Source organism: Phyllostomus discolor, chromosome 9 (genome assembly GCF_004126475.2).
Source record: "Phyllostomus discolor isolate MPI-MPIP mPhyDis1 chromosome 9, mPhyDis1.pri.v3, whole genome shotgun sequence".
In the NCBI taxonomy this organism is placed as follows: domain Eukaryota; kingdom Metazoa; phylum Chordata; class Mammalia; order Chiroptera; family Phyllostomidae; genus Phyllostomus; species Phyllostomus discolor.
Genome location: NC_040911.2, coordinates 58,819,258 through 58,845,256, shown reverse-complemented (window position 1 = coordinate 58,845,256; position 25,999 = coordinate 58,819,258). Strand labels below are relative to the sequence as shown.

Sequence of the window (25,999 nt, the reverse complement as noted above, 5' to 3'; positions counted from 1 at the left end):
AGTATAAGGATGACCTGGGTAATGGGATGTCTTACACACAAGCCTGTGCTTCTCCTATATGCAGTCTGTGATGTTGATTTAGCTACCTAAAGGTATTTTTGTGTCCTCATTCTCACCTACATTCTAGATAAGAAAGATGACTGGAATGTACTTGCCCACACATCTAATCTGGTAGCTATTGACCACGTGCAGCTACTGAGTATTTGAACTGTGGCTACTGCCATGAAGGAACTGAATATCCTATTCTGTTCTGTTTGTTCTATTATATTCTATTTTATTCTCATCTATTCTATTGTTTATTTAAATTTAGCCACATGTGATTAGTGCTTATTGGACAGCACAATAATCAGACAATGAATTTTTTTTTTAAGTGGTCTCTTTTGAGTGAATAGGTTCCTTCAAGTTTTGTTCTTAGGATTATATTCAGCAACAAAGAATAGTATTATCTGATCAAAAACATCACCACTAACAAAGGAAAATGAGCAAAATAAAGCTTTATTTGAACTGCCCTACAAATCATTCTGAGGCCTTGGTCACTGTCCAAGTTCACATCTAAGTCATTTTATAAATAACACCATAACTACAGTCTGCCAAGTCTACCACAAATGTGACAGGCACTGGTGCATGGTTCTCTGTGGCTAACACTGCAACAACAGACCATCACCCAGTATATGTGTGTGCTATAGTCTATGGCCACCCTTTTGGGTGTTACAGGGGCAATTGCCTAATCACCTGACAGGCCAGTGCAGCTACAGTCTACAGTAAGTGTTCAGCACTCCACAAACCCCTTGAACACCTACACCAGTGCAAGGCACCATAGACTGTGAGATAAAGACAAGGACAACCTTTCTTTGTCCTCAAGGATCTAACTCAGCATGCTACCTTCCCCTGCACCCAACACCATCAAACCTGGCATGCTTGGATAATAAAGAAACACTTTGTGACTTGATGATTTACATCATTTTGCTAACCTTCAGAGGACTTAAGGCACATTGAAAGAAAGAAACTTGGTTCAGAGCTCCAGTTCTCATCACTGGACCTATATGGTTCTTATGCCCCAAGCACAGAATGAAGAACAGACAGAGTTTGCAAGGACGTGGTTATAGCCAGATTAGTGCTCCAAGTTACCTTAATTTTCACTGGCTGCCCTGTATTTCCCCACAAGAGGCATCCAAAGCAGAGAAGGAGAAATCTTTCTAGATCACAGCTTGGAGAAACAGAACATATGACTGGAGTAGCTTTAGAATTTAAAGGTGAGGAATTTCATATCATCAATTTACCAGTTGAGTTTCATTGTACACAAACCAAAGGAAGTAGAAATATACACCAAAAAAAGATGTTGCGGGCCTGAGTGTTCTCAAGATAGCACTGTTTAAACTGAGGTACCAACACTTCCAATTCAGATTTCCATATATGCCAAACAATAATTGAAAGTGCACCTTCCAATCCTCTCCATGTTTCTCCACAAGCAAAGGCAGAAAGGAATGTTTTCATAACTTTAAATGTTATGAAGAGCATGTACAAGCAAATCCACACATTTCACACATGGACTCGCATGTTATTCTTCAAAAATATAAAAGTATAAAAATAAAATCTCTGCCTTTTGTATCCAGAAACATCTGGAAAAAACATGATTTCTTCTAGTTCTCAGTCATCTGAGTAGACATACTCTGCCAGATGTTTCACCTGCCTGTGATGTCTAGAGAGGATACAGAAACAGAAGACAGGAACTCTTCACTCCAGGAAACCAAATTCAAGACAAGTAGAACAAACACCAACCACATGTGACAGTATCCCTGAATGGGTTCTCCAACAGAAAGAAGGAAGAAGGTTTAGCATGATCTTTACATTTCAGGAAGTATGGATTATGTGCTAGGAGGGGAATGCTCTGGGATGTCTGAAAAGAAGCCAAGTGAGAGCTATGTTCTAGAAGGACAAGTTAGGGGTCTGGGTATTGGGTCTTGGCCACAGCCCATCACTGACCAGCAGCCCTCTTGTCTATGTGTTTCTGGTAGGCACTCAGTATTTCCGCAATTATGCTGGGGTCCTCCAGAGTGGTGGTGTCCCCCAGATCCTGAGCTCTGCCTGTGATTATTTTCCTCAGGAGTCTCCGCATGACTTTTCCAGACCGAGTTTTTGGAAGACGTTTCACTATCTGGCAAAGAAGAGGTGCAACATTAAAATCTGGAAAGGTGCCCAGATTCCCAGCCAGCATCTGACCGCATTAAAATAAGAAGGGCTCTTTCCTAGGGGATTATGGGGCCCACATGACTCCGGTTTCATCCTCCTACAATCTGGACCTAAAGCTATAATCAACCAAAAGGGCAGAATCAACTGTGAATCATGCTGAAGCCTCTACCAGGCCAGGGTTCACCTCACTGCCAACACCCATTTCTCCCATCAGCTACATTACTGAGGGCCTTCAGGTGGCAACAGAACAAAGCATGTGCCACAGCACCTCATCTCCACCCCCAGGCCTGGGTCTGGGTTGGTTTTGTCTTACATATGAGATAAGAGTTACTTAAGAGAAAAAAACACTGTCTTGCTTAGTGTTTGAAAATTTAGCATTTTACATCTTCAAAAAGCCACAGCCCATTCGAAGTCAGTGGTAATACATTAGGAGCTGTGTTTGGGCACTTGAATAGTGATCTGTCTTTCAAAAGAGTACAGTTCACCTAAGGAGAGTTCAGGTCTCTCTTAGAAACTCTGGTTCCAAGGCCAACAGTTTGACCTAGTGTCACACCAGGTGAGGCTTCAGAGGACCACGTCCAGTCAAAAGAACACCATGGGGGAAATGTTAACAAAGGAATGAAAAGCTAACACAGCTGAGAGGCTGGCTCAATTCTTCCACAAACCTACTACAACACAGGCTTCCTCAGATAGGATCTGGTAGCATCTCCTTTGCTGGCACAGGAAAAGCTGTCAGAAACCACACAGGGACTAAAGAACGCTGATACTTTCCACATGTTTCTCTATTTAAAAACTCCTTATGTTGGCCTCCATGTGCCAAAATAAGGGTATCTAATCTGGACCAGCACTACCCCCTGAACAGGTGAGCTGTGAAACTTCTGTTGCTATGTCTCCCTGCCCCTCTCCCTCTTCTTCTGAAAATACAGCCATCTGCTACCCTCATCTACCACCCAGGAAAACAAACAGCTAGTGCTAGTTTTACTGTGATGTGAATTATGGGAAGTGGAGAAGAAGGTGTAAGATGAGCAATGCAGTTGAACCAGAGGCAGAAGTGCACTCACCAGGATCTGATCAGGCACAGCGTACTTGGCAATCTTGGTGGCCACCATGGACCTGAGCTCACTCATCACTACCTCTGAGTCACCTGCATCTTCTTTCAACACGATGAAGGCAAATGCAGCTGAAAGGAAAACAAGATTTCGAGATGTTAGCCAGTGTTGTACACAAATTGCTGTAAATTCAAAGGATTTCAAATCATATATTGGTGACTTTGTAGCAGCTGGTTTCTTTAGTTGCATCCCTAAAGATGCATTATCATTTTCAAAGTGAAAGTGATTCTGTCAGCTCTACTGAACATCCCAGTGGGTGGACATGTGTGGGTGAGAGCTTGGCACCATGGCTCTGGTGTTGACTGGCTATGTTTGTGACATTAGACACAGGACTAATCCTCTCTAACTATACCAGCACCTGTGAAATAGCCTGTAACATGGACTCATCAGAGATTTACTATCAGCTCCTGTGAGATGATACAAGGGAATATGGCACATGGTACTAACTTCATACATATGTGTCCAACATTGTAAGCACTAGCTACAGTGGCTATCTATATTTAAATTAAGTTAAAAATGTGGTTCCTTGGTTACACGAGCCACTTGTTACATGAACAGCTCCATCATGGCAGAAAGTCTGTTGGGTGGCAATGGCCATCCCATATCTTAGCACAGATACTTTGTCAATATCCTACCATATTCCAGAAAAAAGTTACAGTGGCTCCCACAGGTCTCTAAATGCATTTCTTTTTAATCTATCAGGAATAATCTTGCATATGGTGTGATATCAGGTCCTAATTGAACTTATTGTTCATATGAGCAGTCACTTGTCCCAGTACCATCTTGGAGAGTCTGTCCTTTCCCCCACTGACCTTCAATGTCCCCTTTCTCACACACAAAGTTTTATGTATATGTAGCCCTCCTTATTGTTCATTTGACCATTTATTCCTGTACCACTTCCACTCCATCTTAATGAAGTCTCCCTCTGGCATGTATCACCTAATATATTACATAGTTTCCTCATTAATTATGTTTATTGTTTATGTCTGTCTCTCTACTCTAATCCCAAACCACTATAGCATGTCAGATCTAGGGAACAGGGACTTCTGTCTCTTTCACTTTCTGCTTTGTCTCAGAATCTACAACTGTGCCCAGAACATAGGAGGTGCCCAACAAATTTTGTTAAATGAATCAATGAATGACTTTCCTGAATAAACTTTAGTCTGTAGAGACCTACAGCCTTTGCTTGAAAGATGCCCCCTCCCATTCCTACCTGGCAAAATCCTATTCATCCCTCAAGATCCAGTTCAGCTACCTTGTACTCTGAAGCCTTTCCTGACTCTGTCCATAAATGCAGCTGTGGCACTTGCTATGTATGAACAGCTATTGATCTCCCATGCCTACTTCATTAGACTGTGAGATCTTTCAGGGGAAGAACTACATTTTTCTTTCCTCTTGGTATTTGAGATTCTAGGCAGTCTAGGCCCACACTACAGGGGCTCAGAGGAAAGGGACAAAGCTAACACCTGAGCCAGCTGGGAGCACCCACTGAGAGATGTCTATTATGGGTTTAATTAAAATTTTAAAACTACCAAAGCAACATATACTGATTCTCAAACATTAAAAACACTGTAGAATATATAAAATAAAACTGCATTTCCTCTCCCTGCCTCTCTCCCTTCATCCAACCACCCCAACGCCCATTGCAGAATGATGGTTGGGAGAGACTGCTCTAGCTCTATATCCTGGCTCTGCCACTTGATACCTGTGTGGAAGCCACTTAACCACTCTGTGCCAGTTTTTTACTTGTACAATGGGGAGCTAACAGTACCTACCTCACAGCTATGTGTCAGGATTAAATGGTGACAGCCCCTGCATAAAACCTATAATAAGTAGGTTCTCGGTGGCTGCTGGCTGCTCTCCCTAATTTTAAAGTTAACTTCTAGGTTTATAGGGTTTATGTTGCCATCCTTTAAATCCTAGTAGGATCACAGTGGACGTGCTGCCCTGAGTGTTTGTATCCTGTATCACTTGTATCTCTAATGAGATGGGAGTGAACTTAGCTTGGATTGTTGAATCCTGAGCAGAAATGGATCAGGAAAGCTTCAACGTGAAAGGAGGAGCCTGGCTGAGAACCTAGTGGAGATAGGTGCACAAGGCTGAGATCAAGTACTGATGGGACAGGAGGATGGCAGAGGAGCAGCACATTGGTGAGATCAAATACAGAAGGAGCAGGGACAAATAAATGCACAACAGTTTTTGCAGATGGCTTTAGAGTTTATCAAGAACAGCTAATGGGTTTTTCATGTATTACAAATGGACAGGTGCTCAAATTTGTAGGAAATCTGGAAAATACATATCATCATACCAATGATATACAAATTCCCTCTCACCAGCCTGGCAGACATTAAAAGGCTTGGCAGTATCAAAGTAACTTAGGGTCCAGAAAATAGTGCTGAGAGCTGCTTATGAGAGCATAAAGTGCCCAAGGCTTCTGAGAGTCACACACCTGCTCCTCCCATTTCCATTCCTTTCTGATCCCTAACAGCTCCCCCATAGATTCCAGTCTTCTGCTAACAAAGGGAAGGCAACTTCATGGGCACATCCTTCTTATGGCAACTGAACATGTTTTTTAGAGCACTGAAATAAATATTAATTTTTACAATGGGTCAATTTAGAGGAAGTGTTGAGTAACAGTGGGACACAAACTTGGAAGGGAGGAAGGTGACCTTAAGGACATACTTAACACAGAATATATCCGACAGTAGGAAGGAGAGTACCCAATCCCAGACACTTGGTAGAGTAGTAGAGGTCAGTCTTTCCAGCAGTACAGCCCAGGATCACTGAGCAGTACAGTCTAGGTCATGCCAGGCCAGACCAATATGGCCACTGTGCACCTGCCATTACAACACCCAGGTGAATCTGCCCCTTCCCAGCTCCACCTGCTTAGAAACTGGCAGACTTTGAAACAAAGCGTGTCCTCAGTAAAGAAGATAATACTGATTACTTGTTCTGTATTCCCCTTTGCATGTTGGTGTGCACTAGGAACCATAGGTCAAATTCCTCTAAAGAGTCCCAGAGCAGCAAAAGAGCTCACTCTAGGAGATATAGCTGCAGGGCTGGCACTGGATGCTGTGTATGATCATGTGCAAGGAGATACTGTGAGCAGTGTAGAGCATTTCATCATAAGTCCTTTGTAACAGGGCTGCCAGAGTCGTCATGGACACAGCAGTGAACTCCCCAGGCTTAGCTGAAGCCAAAGAGCTTAGGACTGCAGAGCTAGAGCATTTCAGAAATTTGATCTTAGTCTAACAAGCATGCTGTTCAGCCTCCTCACCCAAAATCTACACTTGAAAGACAAGAAAACCAATTGTTTCACCCACAAGCACCCTGCCACCCATCCTCCAGAGTCTGTTCTTTTTACAAAGATTCCATGATGGGAGTGAAATCAGACATTAGAGGAGTTCCTTCCCTAGCACTCACCTTCTCCTTTGATGTTGTGGGGGTAGCCAATGACAGCAGTCTCTGGCACTGCAGGGTGGCTAGCCTGCACAGAACAATAAAAAGGCAAAATATGTAGGAGCTAGAACACCTGACTGCAAATTACAGCCCCCAATCTGAGATCAACATGGCCTGTGCTCACCATTGCATCCTCGATCTCTGCAGTCCCCAGTCTGTGGCCACTGATGTTGATGACATCGTCCATCCGCCCTGTGATCTGGTAGTACCCTCCCTCAGTTCGATGAGCTCCATCTCCAGTGAAGTAGTAGCCTGTACCACAGTGAAGGAATTCAGAGCCAGTACCTCTGAACCAGGACCCAGAGGGGCTCTTGTCCTTCCAGAAGGAACATAAGAGTATCCATGTCCCACCCTTGCTCTACAGAAGAAAGCTATGAAGCCCTGAGTTCTGCTGACATTCTGCCTGCTGGTCCTCTTTGCAACCCCACAAGGAAATACTCTCTAGATGTGCTATTTGGCTGTATGCTAGTGAAAGGGGAAAGGGCTCTGACAAAGCAATCAAGACTACAAATGTCGGGGGAGCAGAGGACATAAAAGGAGTGCACTCCAGCTTCCCTCAAAGTGAGACTCATTTACAGGCTTGACACTGAAGATTATGGGTTACCACAGGTATGCGGTATACGTAAATTTCCAACCCAATGACACAAAAGCATGGCGGGGGCGGGGGGGAATAAGCCAGGAGAAAAATTACAGTCATCATGATAGTTTTCCAAGGTGGTTTCTTCAATCTTCTTTCCTAACAGCCTAAGAAGTACTTACCATGGGCCATGTGATCAGAGTTCTGTGTGCTTTCCCACATAACCCCATGAGGTTCCTGAGGTAAGTCTTTTTCCATTTTAGACATAAAGTCAGGGACGTAAAGGGGGCAGGGACAGGACTCAAACGCATGCCTCCAAAGTGACTGCACTATACTCACAGTCATCATTATCTTAGAAATGTTTTCTGAATATAGGGTTCCAGCAGTGTGTGGAAAGGCATGACACAACTATGTTAGCAACCTCACCTGGATAAGCCTTGAAGTAAGCATCCACAAATCTTTGATGGTCTCTGTAGATGGTCCTGGCCATGCCTGGCCAGGCCTGGGAGAGGCACAGAGCCCCAGAGACATTGCCACCCTCTACAACATTCCCCTGCAGACCAGAGAGACATGTATGTGAGAATATGGACAGATTCTGGTTGAGAAGTAAAGAACTGATAATCAGCATCATCCCCCTAACTGCTTGGCTAGAGGCAGAAAAATGACAAGTGTGATCTGAAGGAACTGTCCTTGAGAGGGCTTCTGAGGATAACCTGGACTCACACAATGTGGTGATTTTATCCACTGTGTCTCTCTTTAAGAGGAAGCTCTCCAGTGCATGCTGCATGAGAACACAGGCCCTTTACACCAACCACCAGACCCTGGGCACATGTGATGTGGGTAAGTAGGCAAAGGAGGCCAGGAAGACAAAAGAAACACCAGGGAGCTTGTTAGAGTGCCCATGGAGGAGGGAGTCCCCTCTGTGAGGCCCTCACACACCTTCTCATCCATGAGAACTGGGACAATGCCAAAGAAGGGCCTCATCGCCATTCCAGGGAGGATTTCTGCCCCTTCTTCTGAGGGTCGTGGTGCAATGCAGATGCCACCTGTTTCTGTGGGGTGACAGGGAAGAAACACTCATGGATCAAGAGGCTAGTGGCACATTTATCCAGGCCATGCTGTCAAGAATCTGGAACAGACACACTGGCTGGTGCTCTCCCAGGATGGGAGGTGGGTGGAACTGCCCATATGGGGCAAGGAAATGGCCCCCACAGTCACAAGGACTTTTCTGTGAGGCAAAACTAGACTTGGTTTCTGGTCTCCTCCACAGTGGAATGGGAGTAGGGTGGGTGCTGCCTCTCCTCCTTTAAGCCCTGCTTGTCTAGTCTGCTTCAGTGAGAAAAGTGGAGTCCACCTACTTGCATAGGAAGATGAAGAAGAATTGCTTCTAGACCAGTGCTCATGTCCACACAGACCAAACAACAAAAACAGATGCTCACAAATTCCTTTTTCACATTCTCTCTCTATCAGCCTGCATGGAAATACCTCACAAAACACAGCTGTAATCTTATTCCAAAAGCTCTCCTGAATGAATGAGAACTAAGCAATTTGGAATATCCCACTTTCTGGCTTTTGGAAAGACAAGATGTCAGCTACATCTGTGGTGGTCTCCCGCCCCAAACATCCTAAGTCAGATACCCAAGAGAAGAGAAGGAAGATCTAAACAAAATGCCACAGAAAATTCATTTTCCCACTAAAATTTAGATTTAGACTTACAGTTCCTTAAACAATGGGGCTCATTCTCACCATACATACTTGCATTCAAAAAGTGGCTTATGAGGAAAGTAAACATTTAGCTGCATACTTATTACATGTCAGGCCTTGGGCAACATGCATTAGTGGTATTTCATTCTGTCCTCATCTAGAACTCATTTTACAAATGAGGAAACCAAGCTTCAGAGAAGTCCCAAGTCTTACAGCTGCAAAGCCAGGCTCCACCTCTGAGCTTCAGACACTAGATTTTCAACAAGAACATATGTTGAGGACTGAGGCATTAGTGATGCTGGTATCATTCACAGAGCCTCACACCTGTCCCCACTCCTCAGTGTTTAGCTATGTGTTCTCAGTGCAGTAATGTTGAGACCAGAGCTGTTGCAGAAGGGACCCACTTGTACTTGATTCCCAAGTATGTCCTGACCCCTCCTCCTGGGAGATGCTCTCACCTGTCTGCCACCACGTGTCCACCAGTGTACATCTGCTGTCCCCCACCACATTGTGGAGCCACTCCCAGGCTTCGTGGTTGATTGGTTCTCCCACTGAAACCACACACAAAATAGAAAAAGATATTAATAGACTACAATAAACCTTAAATAAAAAGGAATATACTGTTAAGGTGAAAACAGCTCTATAATTTTTCGGAAGGACATAAAAGGTGGTTTGAAAAAGCAGTGAGAACTCATGTTATGGCCATGAAAGAAATACAAATTTCAATTTCATTTTTACCACTGGAGAGTCAAAAAGTTTAAAAAAAATTGACAAGAATATAGGAGAAAGAATATCACATGCACTTTAGGAGTGTAATTTGATATAGCAATTTGGATACTTCTCTTAATATTTAAGAGTGTATACACCCTATACAACTACTTTGGTCAACTGTTTGGCATGGATTACACTAAAGTTAATATAGATTTATCCTATTATGCAAAAATGTTACTCCTGGCACACACTCTGCAAAAACAAATCGAAAATGGACACATACAAGAATGTTCACAATGCCCAAAAATTAAAATGCTATCTATCAAAAGTCAAATGGAGAAATAAAGTGGGGTATATTCATGCAGTGAACTACCATACAACATGAAAACAAGTAAGCCACTACTACCATAGGGACAAACCTCAGAGTCATGGCCCCAAACAATTGCAGCAGGCACAATGGTAACACATGAATAATAAGCCCATGTATATGAAGTTCAAGAATAAGCAAATCAATCCACTGAGACTAGCCAAGGAGTGGTTATATCTGAGGGCTCCTGACTGGGAGGGAGCATAAAGGAGCCTTCTGGGGACTGGACATTTCTATGGCTTTATCTGGGTATGGTAACATATATGTATATATGTAAATAGTTCTCAAGCTGAACACCTGACATTCGTGCATTTCATTGTATTTTATACCTTAATAGAGAGGGAAAAGCGCTTATGCCCTATGACTCTGTTGCACATTCTCAATGTCTACCTTCTGTGGTCTGAATGTGTATGCCTCCCAAGTTTATGTTGAAATCCTAACACTAAGACACTACACTATACTCACACCAGACTAGCATTCAGCCAGGAGCTGCAGGTTTAGATATACTGTTGCTAAAACACTTAAATACTCTCATTATGATTGCCTCTTGTTCAGGACCTTCCATGATGTAGCAGCTAACCAAGGTCTGTCCTCACCAGGGTCTCCCATACTGGTCACACAGGTGGCTGGGGGTTGTGTGTATCCCCCTACATTCATGCATGCCTACAAGGAGGCAGGAAGATGCCAAAGCAACACATTGATACTGGGAAGCTGCCAATAGCCCCAATAGCCGACCACAGGGAAGTGACTACAAGAATCATGGCAATCCCCACAGGATGTGTGAGCAAGTTTTCAAACATGACAGAGCCATATGGAAACCTCTGTCTATGGTTGTGTTAAGTAAATATCACATTATAATAGTACAGTATGATCATGTTCATGATAAAAATTATCTCAGAGCTGAGCTGTGTCTTTGCATAGGAATATAACTTTGAAGAATATGCTGAAAGGCACACAAGGAACAATAAAGGAACAATAAACAGGGTTCCCTGGAATAGCACTCATGGAGGACAAGAGCTTTCATTGCAAAGTACAGAGTTTTGCTTTTTACAATAAGATTATACCTATATGGTACCTATAAAATTGAAAGTTAAAATAATTCTTTTTAAAACATTTTTTAAAGATTTTATTTATTTTGAGAGAGAGGGGAAGGGAAGGAGAAAGAGAGAGAGGGAAACATCAATGTGTCGTTGCCTTTCACATGCTCCCTACTGGGGTCTTGGCCCACAACCCAGGCATGTGCCCTGACTTGGAACTGAACCAGTGATCCTTTGGTTCACAGCCCCGTGCTCAATCCACTGAGCTACACCAACCAGAGCAAAATAATTCTTTTAACAAATACATATCTTGGGGTAGAAGTCTTGAGTGAGCTGGGTTCTAATGACTAGTAAGATTAAATGAAGTCAACACACCCAAAGCCAGTAGTGCTGTGAGGGCTAATCCACCTGCCTAGAATGGTCCTGATCTGTCACCACAGCAGGAGACTAGCACCAAGTTGGTTTTGCCTAGGTATGAAGCATACAGCTTATCTGGCAGCCAATAGCCCAAGGTCCAGAACAGCTAAAGAAATCCCCAGGAGAAGCAGCATAGAGAGAGGCTTTGAGGGAGGGTTGGGATCCTGAGGTGGTAGGGGGCAATGGGGCACTGTAGGCAAGACAGACAGAGTAAACCAAGGCTCTAAGTCCTGTACCAGTGTTGCTTGCCCTCATTACTGACAAGTAAGTGTGCACACTGTCACTGAGCTCCCTTTTCCATGGACAAAACTGGTGGAAAGACACATCCCATGAAAAACTACAAAGCAGATCTATGTATTCACCAAGGAGTATGGAGGGCCTCTCCCCATTTTCTCTTCCTGACTACACCTGACAACACATGTTGGGGCAGAAGTGAAATACACCGGAAAAAGCAGAGAAAACAGGCAGGACCTCCCAGTACCTTCTGAACTAACCCCATTTCACCTTTGCCAAAAGCCTTCATATGACTTGGCAATTTCTGTCAAACTAAAATTGAAGATAACCCTTGATCTTACAACTACCTGCCTGGAAATATCTAAAGTGAGAGCAGTGTACAGCACACAATGACATTTATTACAGTGCTTGGAAATAATCATCACCCAACATCACAGGAATACTCAGTGTACAGTAATTGATTTCCACAGAGCAATCCCATGCAGTCACTGAAGAAAGGGCTCGGGCCTTAACTCACAGAGTTGGTAAGGATTCATGAGGATGAAACCCAAAATAAGTACAGAAAGTGTTTGGAATGCTGTGCTCCATACTGTTAATAGCTGTGGGCTCTGAGGAGGGGCTGACAGGCCCTTCTTCTTCTTGATGCAGACTGGCATTGTTTGAATGCGTCACGGACACGGACACATAGCTTCCGTGATTAAAATCATTTAGAAACCTGCAGTGGCTCTGACAGACAGTACCCATGCCCTCTCCAGCTGCAGAGCAGTGCTCACCTGACCCCAGTGTCCGCAGAGATGAGCGGTCGTACTTCCTCACCCAGGCATCTCCATATTTCAGCAACAGCCGGATAGCCGTCGGGGCACCATAGAATTGATTGATCTTCAATCTTTGTACCATCTCCCAATACCGACCTACAAAAAGGCTCCAATTCAGTCAGTCTGAGAGCCCACCAAACAGTATCTATTTTAACCTAATTTAGAGGTCAGTCAACAAACTCGGTACTGAATACATGCAATGCCTGCATTGTTGGCAAAAACAAGATTCAATACCTATCACAGGATCGGAAGGAAGATCTCTGAGAAGGGTTCCCTGTGGCAGTTGTCCCCCAGCAAACAGCCATTTACAGGCTGGCCCTTTTGTAAAGAGTCTTTACCTGGCTCCAGACAGCCACACCTACACAGTGTACCTCATATGATATAGTGAGGAATCAGTTAAAAAGATGTTACTGTGAATTTAAAAATAACCCATGTAGCATTAACAGAACTTGTGTTTAGTTGCATTGAAATGGTCTCAAAAGTGGTGACTCGTGCTCCCCTGGAATACTGTGGACAGGCCATGAATGCATGCATCCCAGGAGAAGGGTAACTGCCCAGTATGCACTCATCTCATTTCCTGTAAGTTGCTCTCCCTGCCTGCCCATCCCCTCAACTTACCACCATTGCTCTACACACAGGAAGCTGCATTTAAAGAGGTGAAAGTGACCACATCTAAGACATGGCTCTTAATCCCTAGCTATGCCTCCTACATATCCTTCCTAAAGAGCATACAGTCCCACTGGGAGGCTAGAGAGGAGCAAGGGGAAATGACAAAGATGTTCCACACAGTGCTGTGGGATGTCTGGGCAAGAGCCCTCTGGCAGGGCCACCACCACTGGATTACATTAAAAAAATACTTGAGGTCACTGAGCTGAGTGGGAGGAAGATGCCAAGGTAAGCAAGACGCAACCATGTCCTCCAAGTGAAATCAATTCATGGAGGTGGCACCAGGCCATGCATGACACACTTTGACAGAACAGCCCTGGAGGCACAGGTGGAAGGCTGTCTTTCTCCACCTGAGGGACCTGCAGAGACTGGCAGTGGCATGGACTTCAAGGAAAGACTGGACCGATCTGGTGGCCATAGAGGTAAGAGGAACGGCCTGAGACACACAGTTTAAGTTAAAGAATTCTGCAGTGGGTGGTCTTGAGACAGCTTCCAGTACCAAATTAGACCCCCTTCTATTGCTCATCTGATCTTGTTGTAGACAAGGCCCCCAGCTCTGGCCCATTCGGCAGGGCTCAAGGCTTGGCAGCTATGTGATGGGACCACGAACCACAGCCAGGCCAGAGAGCAGGCCTTTACACCACCCTCTTGTGCATCTCTCCTTCCTCAAGGTCCCTCCCAGGGACCCTATTTGAGTTTTCAGTCCTCACCAGCATCAGGGTAAACTGGGGTGCTCTCAAAAAGGACACTGGTTGCTCCATTGCAGAGGGGTCCATATACCACATAGCTGTGTCCAGTGATCCAGCCGATGTCTGCCACACAGCCAAAGACATCTCCTGGCTGGTAGTCAAACACAAGCTGCAGAAACAGGAGAGGCTGTCAGAAGCCTATGACCCCACATTCCCACATGTCACTAAGAGTGTTCTATAACTATAAGATGCAGCTGCTCCATGGTCACCAAGAGCAAAGGAGTAAGTTAAAACACAGAGTTACTGGTAAAAGAACAACACAATGACTCAGAGGACAATGAAAGAAGCCAGACCTCAGAGTGTACACTGCATGATTCCCAGCTTGAGAAAGCCAATATGTATGCAGAGGTCATACCACAGCTGGTCTTGCTGGAGTCCTGCTTTTGAGAGGTAGGTCAGGGCCTTCCAGGGGCTGAAGATGTCCCATGCCCACATGTACTCACAGGTAAAAAAAAACTTTAATGGTATGTAAAAGGGAATCTTTCTGAATTAAATTATGCCACAATTTTAAAAATCATTTAAAAACTGCAAAAAATTAAAATAAAAAAGACCTAGAGGTACCTCAAGCATCATTAGCTTCAAAGAACCTGAGAGGAGAGGTGGGTGTCTCCTGCATTCTTGCCAAAGGGTCCAACCTGAGCCTGGTCACATCTCTGGACCTAAATGCCCTTTGCAGGAAACATGGAGGACAGAGGGAAGAATGGCCAGATGCTACAACAAAGTTGAAGGAAATGGAAGGAATGGAGGGAAACCTTTAGGGTAAAAAAGACTTAAAAGAGCCCTGGTTGGTGTGGCTCAGTGGTTGAGTTCTGGCCTGTGAATCAAAAGGTTGCCAGTTCAATTCCCAGTCTAGGGCACATGCCTGGGTTGCAGGCCGGGTCCCCAGTAGGGGGCGCGCAAGAGGCAACCACACAGTTGTCTCTCTCCCTCGCTTTCTCCCTCCCTTCCCTTCTGTCCAAAAGTAAATAAATAAAATCTTTTTTTAAAAAAAGCTTAAAAGACATAGCAAAAAAATGTCAGTGGCAAGAGTAAGCTACAGGATCTAGGGATGCACATCCAGGTGATAACTAGAAAAAGGAAAACACAAGGAACTGATGCTATGCTATACAAGTCAGGATGTGCAGAGAGGGCTGAGGGTGGAAGGGCTGTGAAAGAATAGTGACATTCCATTTCCTGAATGAAGTGTGTTTACCTTATAATAATTTATTAAGCCACATATTTGATGTGGATGTTTTTCTGTATGTGTTCTATTATACAATTTTTTTTTTAATTGGGGAACACGGGGCTCTAGTCTTCTGCCAGAGACAAAAGGTGAGATTCTCCAAGAGTTCCCAGACAGCACAGTGGTGGTCTGGACATGGCTAGGTCCCTGTGGAGTCATGTCCAAGCAGGGGATCAGAGAGGGTGGATTCTTTCAAGGAAGACTGTACTTTCATTGCCCTGGTGGATCAGCATACCCATATCCCAAAACCTCACAGCATTTTGAAAAAGGATTTTTAATACAACTCAGACACAAATTGTCAAGTCTTTTAAGAGGCTGGAGATTTCTTTCCTTGAGGTCCTGGGGCTAGCATGAGAGCACTGTGGGAAAACATGAGCCCCCCTTACCCACGGGAACTGCTTTATAGCAGGAGGAGTTCTAGCCCTAAATTCAGCCTCACCTGTCCCCTGCTCAATCTCGCCAGGGAGGCAAGCACCTCCCACCCTCCACTTGCCACCAAGGTCATACCCTGTGCGTCAAGGCAGCATACAACAGGTAGCCTGCCTGGGTGTGCACAAGGCCCTTGGGCATCCCAGTGCTCCCGGAGGTGTATAGCAGAAAGAGCATGTCCTCACTGCCCATGCTCTCTGGGGCACACACAGGGTCCTCCTTGGCCATTTCCTGTAAGGGGAAAGACAAAAACAGCCCCACCCAGGGCAGTTAGCCTCTCCTCTCCATTTGGCTTCCCTGAGAACACTTCTCCCTGGCTACTGTGAGACTCAGGCTGACTAGAGCTCACTTCCCTGGCCTGCCCTAGCTGAAGTCCAGATGCAGAGAAGACACAAAATAAAAGAATGAATCCAATCATTTCTGTCACATTAACTGTTACACTATATTTGTGGTATTTGAGTTCCACCATCCCAACCAGGATATAAGCCTATCAAAACTACAGGGGAACCCTGGACACCTCTGAGCAACCCACATTCAGAACCACAATCTAACAAGACTCAGGCCCAGTTAGCCCAATAATAACCTCCCCTCCTCAAACCATACAAAGCAAGATAAACCCACCTGCTCAAGTGGGACATCCAGATGCCCCATGTGGACCTTGTTGTCTGTCCTGTGAGCTACCAAGACATGCTGGATGGTTGGGCAGTGCTTCACAGCTTCATCCACTATCTTCTTCAGCTCCACCACACGTCCTCCCCGCAGTCCTTGGTTGAAGGTGATAACCACCTTACACTTTGCTAATAGAGACAATGGACATTTCTGATCAGTTTTCTTTCAACTGAGCCTCATAGCCCAGACTGGCAGCCACACATTGCAAGCACAGGAGCGTGATAGAGAAAGTTCAATATTGAGGAAAAGAGTCAACAAAAAAGTGAAGGGTAAGCCTACTGTGCAATCTTTGTACATAATACAGAAGCACCAGGTCTTTTCCTAGCTCTGAGGAGGAGCAAGAATCCACAGGAGATAAACTGAAACTGAATTCTTCCAGCCTTTCACCATTTCTTCCTACCTGCCCCAGAGGCTTTTCCAGGTGACAAGCCATCACATTGCCCCCAGCCACAGCCACCAAGAGCAGGGGACCAAGAAAGCCGGGCAGCCAGAGACCAAACCCCAACATGTCCTGTGTAGCCCCTAAATTGTCTAGGACCAAACTGCCAGGACACAGAGGCACTACCCCAGGTGGACTCCAGGAGCTGTTGGCCCCTACGCTCACCTTCAGGGGAAGGCCGTGCAGGTTCCACACCTGCTCTTCAATGATCCAGGCAGGCTCAGCCAGGCTCAGGGCAATGCTAGGCTGACAGCAGAGCAGGGAATTAGGTACAGACACAACTAGACCTCAGGACCACAAAAGAATGATCCTCCACACTGTGTCTTAACTTGAATGAACCAGTGGAATCAGGCTACAGTCGGTATTTTTTTTAATCCCCATTCAAGGATATGTTTATTGATTTGAGAGAGAGAGAGAGAGAGAGAGAGAGGCAGAAACATTAATGTGAGAGAGAAATATTGATTGGTTGCCTCCCAATTGTTTGATTGGCTGGGAATCAAACCCACAACCTAGGTACATGACCCAGATGATACTCCAACCAACTGAGTCACTCTGCCAAGGCTACAGTGGGTTTTTACATGTTTCTCGAAGGAAGAGCCTGGAATAAACATACAGTATACTACTGTCTAGTGAGGTCCAGGCACATCACTCGAAATTTTTTTTAATATATTTTATTGATTATGCTATTACAGTTGTCCCACTTCCCTCGCTTCATTCCCCTCCATCCTGCACACCCCCTCCTACCCACATCCCCCCACCCCTTTAGCTCATGTCCATGTGTCATAAGTTCTTTGGCTTCTACACTTCCCATACTATTCTTGCCCTTCGCCTGTCTATTTTCTCTCTACCATATATGCTACTTATTCTCTGTACCTTTTCCCCATTCCTCCCCCTCCTCCCACTCCCCTGTTGCTATACCTCCATGTGATCTCCATTTCTGTGGTTCTGTTCCTGTTCTAGTTGTTTGCTCACTTTGCTTTTGTTTCTGTTTTAGGTGTGGTTGTTAATAACTATGAGTTTGCTGTTTTTTTACTGTTCATATTTTTTAGATTTTTTTCTTAGATAAGTCCCTTTAACATTTCATATAATAAGAGCTGGTGATGATGAACTCCTTTAACTTGACCTTATCTGAAAAGTGCTTTATCTGCCCTTCCATTCTAAATGAAAGCTTTGCTGGATAGAGCAATCTTAGATGTAGGTTGTTGCCTTTCCTGACTTGGAATACTTCTTCCTAGCCCCTTCCTGCCTGTAAGGTCCCTTTTGAGAAATCAGCTGACAGTCTGATGGGAGCTCCTTAGTAGGTAACTGTCTCCTCATCTCTTGCTGCTTCTAGGATTCTCTCCTTCATTTTTATCATGGCTAATGTAATTATGATGTGCCTTGGTGTGTGCTTCCCTGGGTCCAACTTCTTTGGGACTGTCTGAGCTTCCTGGACTTTCTGGAAGTCTATTTCCTTTGCCAGATTGGGGAAGTTCTCCTTTGTTATTTGTTCAAATAACTTTTCCACTTGTTGCTCTTCCTCCTCCCCTCCTGGTACCCCTATAATTTGGATGTTGGAATGTTTACAGATGTCCTGGAGGCTCCTAAGCTTCTCCTCATTTTTTTGAATTCTTATTTCTTCATTCTTTTCTGACTGTATATTTTTTTCTTCCTTCTGGTCCACTCCATTGATTTGAGACCCAGTTTTCTTTCCATCACTATTCGTTCCCTGTGCATTTTTCTTCATTTCTCTTATGGTAGCCTTCATTTTTTCATCTAATTTGCGACCAAATTCAACCAATTCTGTGAGCATCCTGATCACCAGTGCTTTGAACTGTGCATCTGATAGGTTGGCTATCTTTTGGTCACTTAAAAGTATTGGCTCTGGGGCTTTGATTTGTTCTTCTGTCTGAGCCATTTTTTGGGGGGGCGGGGGGTGTCTGGTCACACCTGTTACATAGTGAGGGGTGGAGCCTTAGGTGTTCACCCAGGCAGGGCAACCCAGTTGCTGGGTTATGAGCTGTATGTGGGGGCAGATTCAGAGAGGGAACAATGGCTCTTGCTCTGCTCTCTGTCAGATTTCAGTCCCCTCTGCTGCTTGCCCCATGCTAACTGGGCCTTTATGGTGCTGATTCCCATGTGGGTGGACTTGTGTATGTTCTAGGACCCTGTGGATCTCTCCAACAAACTCTCCTGTGAGCCTGGGAGTCTCTTCCAGTACCTCAACCTCCACAAGTGTTTTCAATCAGTGCTTTAGGCTTTATTTCCCGGTGCTAGGTCCCTGGTTTGCGCGGTCTGTCTTACTGCCCGTTTTCACCTGGTTTATCTGCGCACAAATGTGTGACTGTGGACAGCCAGCTGCCTTGCGTGCCTCACAGGGTCTGCTTGTTTCCTCCCCACGCCCACACCCAGGGTCTGCCACTGGGGTCTGCTAGCTGCTGCCTGCACCCTGCGTGACTGGGTCTGCCAGCCACCACTTTTTCCTGCCACGACCACTCTCTGCCGGCCATCGACTCCGCCCCTCTTACCAGTCTGGATGAATGGTTGTCAGGACTTCCATACAGTTCAATTTTCTGTCTGTTCTGGTTGGTTTTTTGTTTCTAAATTTTTACTGTCCTTAATTTTGGTTGTGAGAGGAGGCATGGTGTATCCACCTATGCCTCCATCTTGGCCGGAAGTCTTGAAGCTTTTAATCAAGGTCTTCTTTTGGAGCCACAGGAAGAAGTGCAAGGGAATTACTCCAACTCTAGCACCCCTCAATAAAAGTGGTTCTCAAGAGCTGGTGTATAAATACCCCAACTCCCTCACCCCAGGGTAGAGGGGTGATCCTGACACATGTCTTGAGTTGACCAAAAAGGTCATTTGTTTCTTTTCTTGTAAGATGGCTCTAGTAGCACATAGTTGTCTTTAACTTCATTAAAAACAATTTTATTATATTATATTGTGAAAGCTATCATATCAGCATGCATTTAAAAAAACATGATAATTATGGAAGAAAATATGCAATATTTTCAGCATATTATATTTTATTATTTCAAGAAAAGTAAAAATGCAACTGAAACACACAAAAAAAGACTTGTGCAGTATATGAAGAAGGTGCTGTGACTGATGGAATATGTCAAAAGTGATTTGTGAGGTTTTGTGCCAGAGATTTCTCTCTGGGTAATGCTCCACAGTTCAGTAGACCAGTTGATAGCAATCGAGTCGAGATATTAATTGAGAACAATCAACATTATACCATGCAGGAGATAGCCAACATACTCAAAATATCCAAATCAATAAAGTTATTGGTGAAAATGAAAACTGTGTCTTTTATGTTACAGAAAAAATGATACAGACTTTTCAGCCAACCCAACAGTTCTATCATCTTACAGCGTTTCCCTGTGGGACTGAGCTCTGGTCACCCACTGTAAAAGCTGATCTTACTTGATTCCCTTTCCCAGCCTCACTCCCACAGCCTTAAAGCACTTCCAAAATGAACCTAAACTCTCATCTCAGGATCTGCTTCTAGGGAAGCCCTATCGTACAAATCTCACTCAGCTTTTCAGTATGAAAAGCAATTTCTAGCAACATACACACATTCTTTCTACCTCTCAAGAGCCCTAGAAAATGAAATAGTCTTGACTCAGCTGGGTGGAGTGTCATCCTATGCATGAAAAGGCATAGGATGCCTTGCATTGTGGGTTAGATTTCCAGTCAAGGCATATACCTAGGTTGTGGATTTGATACCCAATTAGGGCATGTGTGGGAGACAACCAATCAATGATTCTCTCTCACATTATAGTTCTCTCTCTCTCTCTCTCTCTCTCTCTCTCTTTCTCTCCCCACCTCTTCCTTTCTTTCTAAAATCAATACACATATCCTTGGGAGAGGATTTTTTAAAAATTGCTCAACACAAAATGCTAACAAACTGTATTCAGCAGCATAGTAACAGGATCATACATCATGATGAAGTGGGTTTTACTCCCAGAATGCAAGAATGGGTCAACAGATGAAAATCAATCAATGTAACATACTACCCTAATTGTCTGAAGGATGAAAACCACATCACCATTGATGGAGAAAGAGCACTTAACAAAAACCCAACAATATTTCATGAAGAAAAAAATGTAATAAACAAGGAATAGAAGAAAACTTCTTCAACCTCATAAAAGGCATCTATGAAAACCCACAGATAGGACTTCTGGCCAAGATGGAGGTGTAGGTAGACACACTGTGCCTCCTTGCACAACCAAAATAAGGTCAGTAACAAAAGATAACAACCAGATCTGACAGAAAATTGAACTCTATGGAAGTCAGACAACCAAAGAGTTAAAATAGACACGAGACAAGAGTTAAAATTAACAAGAGTTAATTCATCCAGACTGATAGGAGGGGTGGAGTTGGGCAGTCAGGCAGAGACAGGTCACGGCACAAAAAGCAGTGACACCGGACATATAAGGCATCCTAGGCACATAAGGCATCCTGAGCACAGACTGCAGCGGGTGGACCCTGGGCACACAGGCAGCTGGCAGACCCAGCCAGGCTGCGACTGTGAGGTGAGGCACTGCGCACAAGGCACCTGGCTGAAGGGGCCACATTCACGTGCAGATAAACCAGGTGAAATTGGGCAGTGAGACAGACTGCACAACCTAGGGTCCCAGCTCCAGGAAGCAGAACCTCGGGACACTGATTGAAAACACCTGTGGGGTGTTGAGGCATAGGGAGATACTCCCAGACTCACAGGAGAGAGTGTTGGAGAGACCCACAGGGTCCTAAAACATGCACAAGCCCACCCACATGGGAATCAGCACCATAAAGGCCCAGTTAGCATGGGGCAAGCAGCAGAGGGGACTGAAATCCAACAGAGTGGAGCAAGCACCACTGTTTCCTCTCAGACCCCACCCCCACATACAACGTCACAACCCAGCAACTGGGGTACCCTGCCCTGGTGAACACCTAAGGCTCCGCCCCTCACTATGTAACAGGTGCGACCAGACACCCCCTGCCCCCCCCAAAAAATGTCTCAGACAGAAGAACAAATCAAAGCCCCAGAGCCAATACTTTTGAGCGACTAAGAGATAGCCAACTTATCAGATGCACAGTTCAAAGCACTGGTGATCAGGATGCTCACAGAATTGGTTGAATTTGGTCACAAATTAGATAAAAAAATGAAGGCTACCATAAGAGAAATGAAGAAAAATGCACAGGGAACCAATAGTGATGGGAAGGAAACTGGGACTCAAAACAATAGAATGGACTACAAGGAAGAAACAACCAAACAGAAAAGAATGGAGAAATAAGAATTCAAAAAAATGAGGAGAAGCTTAGGAACCTCCAGGATATCTGTAAACATTCCAACATCCAAATTATAGGGGTACCAGGAGGGGAGAAGGAAGAGCAACAAGTGGAAAAGTTATTTGAAAAAATAATAAAGGAGAACTTCCCCAATCTGGCAAAGGAAATAGACTTCCAGAAAGTCCAGGAAGCTCAGACAGTCCCAAAGAAGTTGAACCCAAGGAGGAACACACTAAGGCACATCATAATTACACTAGCCAAGGTAAAAATGAAGGAGAGAATCCTAGAAGCAGCAAGAGATGAGGAGACAGTCACCTACAAAGGAGTTCCCATCAGACTGTCAGCTGATTTCTCAAAAGGGACCTTACAGGCAGGAAGGGGCTGAATAGAAGTATTCCAAGTTTGGAAAGACAACAACCTACACCCAAGATTGCTCTATCCAGCAAAGCTTTCATTTAGAATGGGAGGGCAGATAAAGTGCTTCTCAGATAAGGTCAAGTTAAAGGAGTTCATCATCACCCAGCCCTTATTTTATGAAATGTTAAAGGGACTTATCTAAGCAAAAGAAGATAAAAAACATGTACAGTAAAATGAGAGCAAACTCACAATTATTAACAACCACACCTAAAACAAAAACAAAATCAAAGTGAGCAAACAACTAGAACAGGAACAGAACCACAGAAATGAAGATTACATGGAGAGTTATCAACAGGGAAGTGGGAGGGGGAGAGAGGGGGAAAAGGTACAGAGAATAAGTAGCATAAATAGTAGGTAGAAGGTAGACAGGGCGAGGGTAAGAATAGTATAGGAAACACAGAAGCCAAAGAACTTATATGTATGATACATGGGCATGAACTAAAGGGGAGGAATGTGGGTGGGAGGGAGTGTACAGGGTGGAGGGGAGTGAAGGGGGGAATGGGACAACTGTAATAGCATAATCAATAAAATATATTAAAAAATAAAATAAAATAAATCATCACCAAAAGAGAACTTACTACAAAGCTACAGTATCAAAACAGTTTGGTACTGGCATAAGGACAGACATTTAGATCAATAGATTAGAATAGAGAATTTAGAAATATGCCCTTACATATATGGTCAAATTACTTTTAACTAGGGATGCCAAGACCATTCAATGGGGGAAAAATAGTCTTTTCAACATATAGTGTTGGTCCTAATGGATATCCACAGACCAAAGAATGAAATTGAACCATTATTTTACCCCAAATTAACTCAAAATGGGCCAAAGATCCCAATGTAAAACATGAAAAAACTATAATTTTCTTAGAACAAAACATAAAAGCAAATTTTCATGGCACTGGACTTGTCAATGGATTCTTTAAAAATAAAACAAAAGCACAAACAACAAAAGAAAATAATACATGAATTGGATTTTATTACAATTTTAAATTTTTATATATCAAAGGAAACTATCTAGCCCTGGCTGGTGTGGCTCAGCAGATTGAGTGCTGGCCTGCTAATCAAAGGGTTGCCGGTTCAAGTCGCAGTCTAGGGCACATGCCTGGGATGTGCGCTAGGTTCCCAGTAGGGGGCATGCGAGCAGCAACTACACATTAATGTTTTCTCTCTCTTTCTCCCTCCCTTCTCCTCTCTAAAAATAAATTTAAAATATCTTTTTTCAAAAAAGGACACTATCTGAAGGGTGAAAAGATAGATAACTCATAGAACGGAAGAGAATAACTACAAATTATATATCTATAAAAGTCTAGTATCCAGCATATATAGAGGACTCTTACAACTCAACAATAAAATAACCAATTAAAACATGGGCAAAGGACTTTTATTCAAGTAAGATATAGAAATGGACAATAAGCACATGAAAGATACTCAGTGATATGGGTCATTCAGAAAATGAAAATCAAAACCACAAGGAGATAACTGCTTCTTATCCACCAGAATAGGTATAACTTTTTTTAAAAAGGGAAATAACAAATTTTGATGAGAATTTAGAGAAATTGCAACACTCATATATTGCTGGTCACAATGGGAAATAGTGCAGCTCCTCTGGAAAACAGTTTTGCAGTTCCTCACTAAGTTAAACATAGAACTAACAGTTAAGCCAGCAATTCCACACCTACATGTACACTTAAAAAATTAAAAGCAAGTGTTCTTGTACACAAACATTCATACCTCTATTCACCATAGCTAAAGAGTGTAAACAACTCAAATGTCCATCAACAGATACATGGATAAGCAAAATGTGGCATATCCATATAGTGAAATATTATTCAGCTATACAAAATGAAGTACTGATACACATCCCAACATGGATGAACCTTCATAACATTATGCTTATTGAAAGAAACCAAACACAAAAAGACTACATATTGTGAATTCATTTATACAAAATATCCAGAATATGCAAATTATAGAAACAGAAAACAGATTAGTGGTTGCCAGAGGCTGGGGGAAATGGGGAATGCATGCTTAATGGATATGAGGAATACATTTGGGGTGAGGAAAAAGTTCTGAAACAGATAATGATGATGGTTGCACAGCACTGAGAATGTACTTAACACCACAAAATTGTACATTTTAAAATGGTTACTATTGTAATACAAAAGGGAGAAATAATAAGAATATTGTTCCATGCAATATTTATGAGGACTAACTTAGTGAAATTAAAGTCAATGGACCTATACTCAGAAAACTACACAACACTGAAGGAAGAAATTAAGGAAGACACAAATAAATGGAAGTATGTACCAAGCTCATGGATTGGAAAAATTAACATCATCAAAATGTCCATACTACCCAAAGCAATTTATAGATTCAATGCAACCCCTTTTAAAGTATCAATGACATATTTCACACATATAGAATAAACATTTCAAAAATTTATATGGGACTTCCAGCCAAGATGGAGGCATAGGTAGACACACTGTGCCTCCTTGCACAACAAAAATAAGGACAACAACAAATTTAGAAATAAAAAACAACCAGAAATGACAGAAAATTGAACTCTTTGGAAGCCCAACAACCAAGGAGTTAAAGAAGAAACATTCATCCAGACTGGTAGGAGGGGCAGAGATGGGCAGCCAGATGGAGAGGACTCAGGGCAAGGCAGCTGCTGGAGGACTGGGTGGTCCCACATTTGCGTGCAGGTAAACCAGGAACAACAACTGGAGAGTAAGATAGACTGTAGAACCCAGGTCAGTACGAGGAAATAAAGCCTCAAAGCCTCTGTCTGAAATACACCTGTGGGGGTTGTAGCAGCAGGAGAAACTCCGAGCCTCACAGGAGAGTTCACCAGAGAGTCCCACTGGATCCTAGAACATACACCAACCCACCTACCTGGGGAGTCTGCACCAGAAGGACCCAATTTGATTATGGGTAGTGGGGGAAATGGCTGAAAACCTGCAGAGAGCACAGCAAGCAGCACTCTTCCCTTCGAAGTATTCAAAGTCATAAAAGGCAAGGATCTACATCCAAGATTACTCTATCCAGCAAATCTATCATTTAGAATGGAATGGCAGATAAAGTGCTTCCCAAATAAGGTCAAGTTAAAGGAGTTCATCATCACCCAGCCCTTATTACATGAAATGTTAAAAGGACTTAGAAAAAGAAGATAAAAAAATATGAACAGTAAAATGACAACAAACAGCCGTTAACAACCCAACCTAAAAAAAAACAAAACAAAAAAAACCCTAAACAAACTAAGCAAACAACCAGAACAAGAACAGAATCACAGAAATGGAGATCATATGAAGGGTTATTGGCAGGGAGGGGGAGTGGGGAATGGCAAAGAGGAACAGAGAATAAGTAGCATAAATGGTAAGTAGAAAATAGACAGGGAGTTTAAGAATAGTATAGGGAACGTAGAAGCCAAAGAACTTATATGTATGACCCATGGATTTGAACTAAAGGGAGGAATGCGGGTCGGAAGGGGTGTACAGGGCAGAAGGGAATAAAGGAGGGGGGGGGAATG

General features: G+C 43.6%; 1 protein-coding gene across 2 annotated transcripts in view; it reads right to left on the bottom strand.

Annotated features, from left to right (window-relative positions):
- Positions 1-477: 477 nt before the first annotated feature.
- ACSS1 (acyl-CoA synthetase short chain family member 1) overlaps positions 478-25,999 on the bottom strand; it is a 65,767-nt gene continuing 40,245 nt past the window's right edge. Inside the window, exons 4-15 of one of the 2 annotated variants that reach the window (XM_036009423.1) lie at positions 16,308-16,483; positions 15,765-15,917; positions 13,997-14,144; positions 12,579-12,716; positions 9,498-9,590; positions 8,275-8,387; positions 7,762-7,888; positions 6,883-7,010; positions 6,723-6,786; positions 3,252-3,370; positions 1,984-2,155; positions 478-1,897 (exon numbers count right to left, since the gene is read on the bottom strand). In XM_036009423.1, coding sequence (XP_035865316.1) covers positions 1,866-1,897; positions 1,984-2,155; positions 3,252-3,370; positions 6,723-6,786; positions 6,883-7,010; positions 7,762-7,888; positions 8,275-8,387; positions 9,498-9,590; positions 12,579-12,716; positions 13,997-14,144; positions 15,765-15,917; positions 16,308-16,483 — 1,463 coding nt within the window. In that variant the 3' untranslated portion in view covers positions 478-1,865. The remainder of the gene's footprint in view (positions 1,898-1,983; positions 2,156-3,251; positions 3,371-6,722; positions 6,787-6,882; positions 7,011-7,761; positions 7,889-8,274; positions 8,388-9,497; positions 9,591-12,578; positions 12,717-13,996; positions 14,145-15,764; positions 15,918-16,307; positions 16,484-25,999) is intronic. The other variant, XM_036009424.1, reaches the window with a different exon arrangement.